This window comes from Diplotaxodon limnothrissa, linkage group LG14 (assembly GCF_057381915.1).
Source record: "Diplotaxodon limnothrissa isolate DT_005_m linkage group LG14, D_limnothrissa_male_GT1.1, whole genome shotgun sequence".
NCBI lineage: Eukaryota > Metazoa > Chordata > Actinopteri > Cichliformes > Cichlidae > Diplotaxodon > Diplotaxodon limnothrissa.
Genome location: NC_140609.1, coordinates 18836509 through 18846382, shown reverse-complemented (window position 1 = coordinate 18846382; position 9874 = coordinate 18836509). Strand labels below are relative to the sequence as shown.

General features: G+C 38.5%; 1 protein-coding gene across 1 annotated transcript; it reads right to left on the bottom strand.

Moving 5' to 3' along the window:
- Nucleotides 1–776: 776 nt before the first annotated feature.
- On the bottom strand, nt 777–3437 carry mmp13b (matrix metallopeptidase 13b). The gene is made up of 11 exons (XM_085370052.1): nt 3330–3437; nt 3058–3168; nt 2694–2821; nt 2442–2590; nt 2208–2333; nt 1948–2103; nt 1727–1847; nt 1411–1544; nt 1168–1327; nt 962–1065; nt 777–877 (listed from the first exon to the last, which is right to left on the bottom strand). Exons 1-11 carry the CDS (start codon nt 3420–3422, stop codon nt 777–779), a joined length of 1383 nt encoding a protein of 460 aa, XP_085226178.1. The 5' UTR covers nt 3423–3437.
- Nucleotides 3438–9874: the final 6437 nt, after the last annotated feature.

Here is a 9874-nt window from a genome sequence, read left to right as displayed (position 1 = left end):
GAAGAGGATTATGAATAAACCTATTAACGGGTTCATCTGTCTGACTGCATTTCATTATGCATGGCCAGGTTGTTATAAGTAACCATGCAACAGATGTCCAGCTGCTTTTAGCTTTTTATCAGTTGAGCCCACTGATCACACCGCACTAACACAGTCTGCCAACATGTGGGAAGTTTATAACCACCGCTACTACTCCTCTTTAATATTGTATCATAATAATAGTAATAATAATAATAATTCCAGTAAGTTTGGTTGTAAGATTCCTACCATAGAAGGGTCAAATTCTCATATTCCTTCAATATGTAAGACGTTTTTAATCCCCCTGTGTACCACTATTATAATAATAAGTAAAAAACATGACTTCATTCATCAATAATCAAACTTTATTTGAATTAAGTAAAAAAACTGAAAAAGTCAAAGGAAGCACAAAAACTGTTCGGTCAAATATTGAGTTCACAAAGCATTCAAAGAACTTTACCAGAAGATCCTGACATCCAAAATAAAAGTTGGAACAAATATATTGTTGTAAAATAAATATGAGAAAACATATCTATAGAATTTTCCAGCATTCTGTGTCCAGCACTATAGTTAAAATAAAAATCTCTATAAAGTTGAGTTCTTCCTTCTAAGCTCTGAAGTTTCCCTGCTCATACACTGGGCTATCTTTCCACATTTCATTTTGATATGTATTTATGTGGTAGTTTGTATTGTATTTCTCAAAGCCTGCTTTAATTGAAATCAATATAAGTCGCCGCTGGATTCTGTGGTCCTTCTCATCAGCAGTTGAGAATGGAGTTGGCCCTTTGGATGCGAATAACCTTCTTTGAGTTGTAACTGTACTCATACTGCATGTGTTCATGGAAGAAGTACAAGTATCCTGTAAAACAGAGATCAGTATCAGTACTGGTGGATAAAAATCGTACCTTTGGATGCTTCTACTCAGAGTGTGACTTTATTATACCATAGTGATAAGTAGCAGCGTCGACCTCATCCTCCATTCCAGGAAAGTCCTCCTCAGTGGATCGTGGGTAGCCACTGTCCATGGTCCCTGTTGCTTCATCATAGCTGTGGGTGACACATAACCATTTAGTCATTCAACACTGTTGAGTCTGATCACTGACAAAGCTGCAGTGTGACCATTACAATCACTTCTATGTCTCCACATACCTCCAGTAGTCTTCATCGGTGAACAGCAGAGTTTTCCCAGTGTCTTTGATGTGCACGGCTGCATCTATTTTCCTGACGCTCTTGGGAAGACCAAGTTTATGAATATATTTTGGGTAACCATCCACAAGGTTGTATCCATTCAAAGCCCACATTTGGATCCCTGGTGAAACGTGGAATAGGTTTACGATGTACACGCACTCTAATGTTTATTTAAGAAATGACCAGAAAGTGTGAAGTACTCACCACTAAATATCATAACCAAATCCTTCTCTGGGTTCTCATAAGCTGCATCTACTTTTTTGGGAATAGATGGCCAAGTGGACTTAATCAGAGTCAATTCAGGCTCCACCATCTGAGGATGAATACGCCAGTAGTATCTGAAATGAGGTGTGAAAAAACAGCACGATGAACAGCACAGAATTTACAGAGCTTTTATTTTGGTAGAGCTTAGGCAGAAAATGGAACTCTTGTTCATAGATTGTGTCGAGTGGTTATAGATTAGATATCGTGGTTAGATCTTTCCAGAGTGATGAAGAACCTGATCAGGCTCATGTTGTACCTGTCTTTGAAGATGATGGTTTCTCCTCTGAGCTCTGTGACAGCATCAAAAGTTAGCTCGGGGTCACACTTTTTTGGGGCGTCGGGCCTTGGTTTCACTTTCTTCGGATTTGGGTTTGGACCTGTGGTTGATGGACATGTGGCATTAATCTGCTGTTGATGACAACCAGTCCTCAGTTTTCTATAGGTTAAGCTTACAGTCAAACAGTACAGTACTCCTACCATAGAGGGCTTGAATTCCTTCTATGTCATCTTCAGCCAGCGGGTAGCCTGTAGTATAGGTGTAGATGGGGTACATCAGTGCGCCTGGGTCTGTGGAATGGGACATCCCCAGGGCGTGACCCAACTCATGGGCTGCCACTATAAACAGGTTGTAAGCTGAAAGAAAAAGATGTTGAATTCAAAATATTGTTGGATAATAGTAATTATCACTAGGAAAAAGTTTAGATATTGCTCAATATTCTAATTATAATAATTCTTACCCGATGAATCTTTGGTCCAGTGTTCATCCTCATCAAAGTGAGTGTCTCCTCCAATGCCTTGGCCAGGAGGGTAAGCATGAGCCAGCAGTCCATCAGGTCCATCAAATGGGTTGTAATCTCCATGCTCTGCAGAATAAAGGGTAGACAATGAGCAGGAATGCACCACAGCAACCCTTCAACACTTGTGTTCAATTCAATTGTAATATATCAGAATTCAATCAATAGTTTGTGTACCTTTTGATCCAAAGCTGATCATAATGTCTGCATTGCCCTTGTAAAGCTTCTTAAAAGTCAGAGGAGTAACGTCAGCCCAAACGTTGAGAGCCCTGCGGATGGCTTTGTTTACATCTTCTTTCTTCAGATCTGGTGTGTAATTCACTATCCTGAAACATCAGAGGATATGAGGCAGGGGAAAGCTGGTGAATAAAATACATTTGAGCAAAAATACCTATGTCACCTGTTACTTTATGGCACCTAAATGCATACCTGAATGTGACGTTGTTATTTTCCCATTTGAGGTGTCGAGGGAAGTGGTTGTACTCCCCAATGTCTGGAACGCCACATCTGGGCTCCTTCATCACTGCTAAAGTATTGTCATCTAGTTTCCCTGTGACCTTTACAAGTAAAAGAGATAGTGGAGAATATGTCATGTGAGTACATGTATCGTTTCGATTAACACTTTTGTTATTGTGAGCAGCTGAAAAGAAGCTGGATTCCCTGATAATATTCAACTTTTGAATGGTAAACTTTTAATAGGGAATATACTTTTTTCATTTCTTTGGAAATTACTGGTTATATTTTTGAGATGAGAGATGAGATAGCCTTTATTTGTCAGTTGCAGGTCTTTTACCTCCAGTTTGAAGAATTTCTGCATTTCCTTGATCTTGGCTTGAAGGAAATTTGACGACGTCCGTCTACCTTGGAGACCATTTGGAAGGCCATAGAATCGATGAAGGTATTTCTGTTTGATACAGAACAAAGAACTGTGATGTGAAGCTCATTTAAAAATCAGAAAAGCTCCAGATCAAACATTCATGCTCATTGTAACAAAAACCCCAGATAAAACAGAAATAAAACAGAAGCCAGTTGAAGGCTAGATATTGACTGAATAAGAGCTCTTACCTCAGCTAAAAGCTGCTTGTCAATGTCTTCAGATGACAGAGGCTTAGCAGAGGACTGGGCGGCCAGCGCCAGCAGCAGCACCACAGCGATCATACTTGTTGGCTCACAGTCGTTTACTGTGGCAAAGAAGCTCAGTGGGGTATTTATACTGACTTGAGACCACTTTTTTCCCCCAGCTGTTCCAAGTGATTCATGTGAAAGCACCTACCCACTTCCTCTTATGCCTGTTGAGAATGTGCTTGGGTCTGTAAAACTGCAGGGACTGTGGTTTGAATCTCCTTTGAACTCATAGTTTGATCACACATGTTCTATTTCCTGTATGACCACTACCTAAGACGTTTGGAAATCAATTTACATGGAAATGTCTGTTCGTCAAAATTATGCAACCATGTGTTTGTTTTTCTCAAACGTGAGAAATTTTGAAGAGATGCGTTTTTTGGCAGAAAATACTGTCAGCCTCATTTTTATAAATACATCACATCTGTTGTTATTTTCTGTACATTTTCTTCTTAGGTTACAGTAGATGACATATAAGTGGCTGACTATAAACAACAGGGGATTTTGTGAATTGTGGCCTCATGATCGTCTGGGCCTTATTTTAGCTGCGCATGTTTTAGGATGCATGACTAACAAACATATAAAAAAAAGGATGCGATGAAAGCACAAACTTTTCATTTAAAATGTGATTTACATTTCATGTGACATCATGTGGTTGTAGGATGCAAATGTCCTGCATTTGCTTTGGTGAAATCAGCTCAATCAGATGGACAGTACTGTGCAAAAGTCTTAACCTACCCCTCAATTCTTTCTTTTTCTAGGAAAATGGGAGATGGTAATATGTCTAAACACTTCTTGAAGGACATTAAAAGCTCTTCTTGGGATGTTGGCTGCCTTTTATTCTGTTCTCTGTCAAGAATCCCACACTGATTCAATAATGTTATGATTCAATCACGTCCAAGCTCTGGGGAGGCGAGTCTGTGACTGACTGCGTTCCATTGTGTGTTTTTCCATCCAGGCATGCTTTTACTGTATTGACAATGTGGATAGGATCATTGAGGTGCTTAATAAATGAAACCATGCCAACCAGACACTTTCTTAATGACATTGCGTGCCATTGTGTGGATCAAAATCAGACTGTCTGTATTCATAATTCCATCAATTTTGACAGGATCTCCCATGACCCTGCCTGAAATGTAGCAACAAACCATGATAAAGCCTCCAACGGGTTTTTTAGATGGCTGTAGACACTCACTGTTGGACCTCTTTCTTGAACTCCTCCATACATATTGACAATAATTGGACCAAAATCTGAATCTTTCATACTTAGATTCATCACTCACGTTCTTTCAAATACTATTCATCTGCTGTCAATTGTTTTTGTTTTGTTTTTTAGACTAATAATTTATCTTTTTCTGTCCTCTGCATGTCCAGTTTCCTTTGAGGACACACCCGACACCATATTGAGATATGCCAGGTTTTGGGCTATTACTAAGCTAGCTGGTCCAAAAAAATGCTATTTAATGCCCGTCAAACTCTGTTATCTTAGGAATTTTTCATTTATTGAAAAAAAGAAATGGCAACAAATGATGTGCCTTTGTGACAAAGTGGCTAAAGATCCCATTTTAAACTGTTCTTTTGCTAAGTTGTCTGTTGTGCTGAGTAAGGTAAATGTTTTGTGCTTCTATGCTTCTATGCTTTTATAATTCATAGATCAGTGTTATGTCGTTAAAGAAATTCCTCTGAAAATGGTGAGGTCCAAGAACTGGATAAAAAATAGAGTTGTAGATTCTCAGGAACTGCGTAGAGGATTTGGTCATAGCTGAGGTAAAAACGTTGCACATTAATTCAATTCAATTCAATTTTATTTATATAGCGCCAAATCACAACAAAAGTCGCCTCAAGGCACTTCATAGATATAGAAAAAAACCCAACAATCATATGACCAAGGCGCAAAATAACTGCCCATGAACTGAGAAAAGTCAAGCGTGCAGCTGCCAAGATGCCACTTGCCACCAGTTTGGCCATATTTCAGAGCTGCAACATCACTGGAGTGCCCAAAAGCACAAGGTGTGCAATACTCAGAGACATGGCCAAGGTAAGAAAGGCTGAAAGACGACCACCACTGAACAAGACACACAAGCTGAAACGTCAAGACTGGGCCAAGAAATATCTCAAGACTGGTTTTTCTAAGGTTTTATGGACTGATGAAATGAGAGTGAGTCTTGATGGGCCCGTGGCTGGATTGGTAAAGGGCAGAGAGCTCCAGTCCGACTCAGACGCCAGCAAGGTGGAGGTGGAGTACTGGTTTGGGCTGGTATCATCAAAGATGAGCTTGTGGGGCCTTTTCGGGTTGAGGATGGAGTCAAGCTCAACTCCCAGTCCTACTGCCAGTTTCTGGAAGACACCTTCTTCAAGCAGTGGTACAGGAAGAAGTCTGCATCCTTCAAGAAAAACATGATTTTCATGCAGGACAATGCTCCATCACACGCGTCCAAGTACTCCACAGCGTGGCTGGCAAGAAAGGGTATAAAAGAAGAAAAACTAATGACATGGCCTCCTTGTTCACCTGATCTGAACCCCATTGAGAACCTGTGGTCCATCATCAAATGTGAGATTTACAAGGAGGGAAAACAGTACACCTCTCTGAACAGTGTCTGGGAGGCTGTGGTTGCTGCTGCACGCAATGTTGATGGTGAACAGATCAAAACACTGACAGAATCCATGGATGGCAGGCTTTTGAGTGTCCTTGCAAAGAAAGGTGACTATATTGGTCGCTGATTTGTTTTTGTTTTGTTTTTGAATGCCAGAAATGTATATTTGTGAATGTGGAGATGTTATATTGGTTTCACTGGTGAAAATAAATAATTGAAATGGGTATGTATTTGTTTTTTGTTAAGTTGCCTAATAATTATGCACAGTAATAGTCACCTGCACACACAGATATCCCCCTAAAATAGCTAAAACTAAAAACAAACTAAAAACTACTTCCAAAAACATTCAGCTTTGATATTAATGAGTTTTTTGGGTTCATTGAGAACATGGTTGTTGTTCAATAATAAAATTATTCTTCAAAAATACAACTTGCCTAATAATTCTGCACTCCCTGTAGTGAGTGAGGAAGGTGACTGAAAAGGAAAAACTCAATGCATCATGGGAATCCCCAGCAGCCTACGTCTATTGCAGCAAAACTAAGGGAGGATTCAGGGTCACCTGGTCCAGCCCTAACTATATGCTTTAGCAAAAAGGAAAGTTTTAAGCCTAATCTTAAAAGTAGAGATAGTGTCTGTCTCCCGAATCCAAACTGGAAGCTGGTTCCACAGAAGAGGGGCCTGAAAACTGAAGGCTCTCCCTCCCATTCTACTTTTAAATACTCTAGGAACAACAAGTAGGCCTGCAGAGCGAGAACGAAGTGCTCTAATAGGGTGATATGGTACTACAAGGTCATTAAGATAAGATGGGGCCTGATTATTTAAGACCTTGTATGTGAGGAGCAGGATTTTGAATTCAATTCTGGATTTAACAGGAAGCCAATGAAGGGAAGCCAAAACAGGAGAAATATGCTCTCTGTCAGGACTCTTGCTGCAGCATTTTGGATTAGCTGAAAGCTTTTCAGGGAGTTTTTAGGACTTCCTGATAATAATGAATTACAGTAGTCCAGCCTGGAAGTAATAAATGCATGAACTAGTTTTTCAGCGTCACTCTGAGACAGGATATTTCTAACTTTAGAGATGTTGCACAAATGAAAGAAAGCAGTCTTACATATTTGTTTAATATGTGCGTTGAAGGACATGTCCTGGTCAAAAATGACTCCAAGGTTCCTCACAGCCTTACTGGAGGCCAAGGTAATGCCATCCAGAGTAAGAATCTGGTTAGATACCATATTTCTAAGATTTTCAGGTCCAAGTACAATAATCTCAGTTTTATCTGAAGTAAGAAGCAGAAAGTTAGCGGCCATCCAGGTCTTTATGTCTTTAAGACATGCCTGCAGTTTAACTAATTGGTGTGTGTTATCTGGCTTCATAAAATGAGAATATTTTATTGTTATGATATATGAATAAATAGAATCATATAATTAAAGAGTCAAGATTATCAAGGTTTTATTATTCTTTTTATCATGAATACAACATTTATTGTAAATTGAGATTTTTAACCATTGCTCTAGGATTGCTCTGGGATAACATGCAGCTCTTTTCCCCATCTCCAGTTATGACAGTGCTTTACTTTTGCTATATATGGACCAGTCATGCCAAGGCGTGTATTTATTCTTTTTTTTGTAATTTTGGATTTTATTCTGTTCCACTTTGTTGGTATTTTCATAAATAATTTCATTATTTACACTCTTAGTAATGCATAGAGGTTAATTTATACATCAGCAAATGTAGCAAATTTCAGTATAATGGGACCAATAGGACATGGTCTCTATGGGAACTTTCTAAACATTTAAAGTTACTCTGTGTAACTGTGTAAGCGGTCTCTAGCGGCATATGTAAAACTTGATTAGACAGAAGGAAGATGTCCTTCCCACCCACTATGTTCAAATACGGTCAGGGAACATGGCCACTTCCGCAAACGGCATAAGTTGATGTGGATGCATAAGTTTGTTGGAAGATGCAATTACATGCTATTCTATGTATATTTATATACATAGAATAGCATGTATATTTTTTATTTAGCATAGCATGGCTTTTTTTCTGTTAAATAACATATAAACATTACAGACTGTACCTTTAAAGTACCTAAAGGTCCTCAAGGAAAGTACAGACATGCTGGCTATTAGCCTACTATTACTATTACATCACGCTATTGTCTATGAGGAGTAACAAAGCTTTTGGAATTATTTGCTTCTTGTGCAACAGTGGAATTCTTTAGGCAATGAAAGCAGACGACTCCAAACTGAGAAACAGCTGCACTATCCGAAAAGAAATGAATAAAAATTGAGATGGATCAGTCCATATGGGCATAAAAAGTTTATTTTAGACGTAAGCATTAAGAATTGTGTTCAAATAAAATTGCTGCCATTTTTAACAAGATTATTAAGCAATGTTGTATCTGCAGTTATTAGCAAACATAGTTTTGGAAATGGTCTTCTATTAATTTCTAGTAACAATGTTTCGGTAGACACATCAAGTTTTGCATTTAAACTGCTGCACTGTTGGACAAAACCAAGTCTTAGAGACTGTTTTGCTGTAAGAAGTTCAGGTTTTAAATGATCATTGTAGTAATAGTTTGTGTACCTCCTGATTTTATTTTATTTTTTTTGTATATAATCTCCCACCTTTGTCTTAAAAGAAAAAAAAAACATAAAACAAACAGGAATTGTTGCCTGGACTACATACATACTACAGGCCATCTGTATTTCATTAGTGATATCTTGCAACCACACACCAACATCCATATTTGGAGTAGCATCATGGCCTTTAGACAGCGGTTGAGTGCTCCTGACTCATTTTAGGGAAGTAGGCAGTTAGGGGGATTTTTGGTGTATTTGAAAAAAGTTATGAACAAACACAAAACATACACTGACACAAACTTAAGGTAGACATCACTGGTCAGTGCTGTGACCTATTTCTTTAAGATAAAAAATGGTCCTGGTCTAAGATGTAAATCTGTTAAATCCAAATAGCCAGCTCATTAAATGATATAATGTTATTCCTATCATATTGTCCTAACCTTTCACCCAGATTTCAGCAAAACAGGAGATGTATTTACTGGACTCTTAAAGCACACTGTAGACCTACTGTATGACCATTTTAGACTTTTTCAGGTAGTGGAGCCTAACCCGGCTGTCTTACGGGGGGAGGTGGAGTACACAGTACAGGTCAGCAGTCCTTTCCTGGCAAGCCACTTTCAAATTATGGAGAAACCGTGAAATGATGATGTCATACGTTATTACTTTGCTCCCTTTGTAAAATGAAAATGAATAAAAAAAAGTGCACACTTCTTAAAGTAAACAACAGGATACAGTACCAGGAATAATTAGCTCATCATTACAAAGCTGCAGTAGTAAAATGAAATGTAAAGAACATTGTTGCAGCCAGTTTACTGCACAGTAAGCTATTTTTGATACATTTTCCATTACACTTTTATATAGCCTACTTTTTATTTGCAGTGTGGTATTATTAGTAATAATAAAAGCAAATGTTACATATGAGAGTGAGCAAAAACATTGAGGAAATATTAGAGAAAAGGAGAAAAAAGAGAAAGCACTTCAGAAAGAAAGGAGAAATTACCCTTTTGCCTCATTATTCACTTTAAGAGTGATAAGTACGTCTAGACTTCCCGAGTTTTTGTCAAAAACAGTCATTTTAGTCATTCCCATGTGTTCTGGGGAAAGATTTACCCAGGGACTGATGCATAACAACTGCTTCCATTTCTAGTTGTTTAGGATGCTTTTCTTGGCAGTTGCTAAGATAACCAGTGTGGGTTTCATGTGTTATGGTGGAAGTTATAGTAAGGATAAACCACCAAGTATGTATATTGGCAGAGAGAGGGGATGTTGCTACCCGAGTAGCGCCTCTGTTTTATCTTAAGCAACAAGAGTGGAG

Bases quoted from the DNA above. Each gene is read 5' to 3' on its own strand.
- mmp13b (XM_085370052.1), bottom strand. From the start codon at position 3,422: ATGATCGCTGTGGTGCTGCTGCTGGCGCTGGCCGCCCAGTCCTCTGCT. The intron at 2,591-2,693 runs GTATGCATTTAG...CTGATGTTTCAG, and splicing joins AATAACAACGTCACATTCAG to GATAGTGAATTACACACCAG. The intron at 1,545-1,726 runs GTACAACATGAG...ACCTCATTTCAG, and splicing joins ACCATCATCTTCAAAGACAG to ATACTACTGGCGTATTCATC.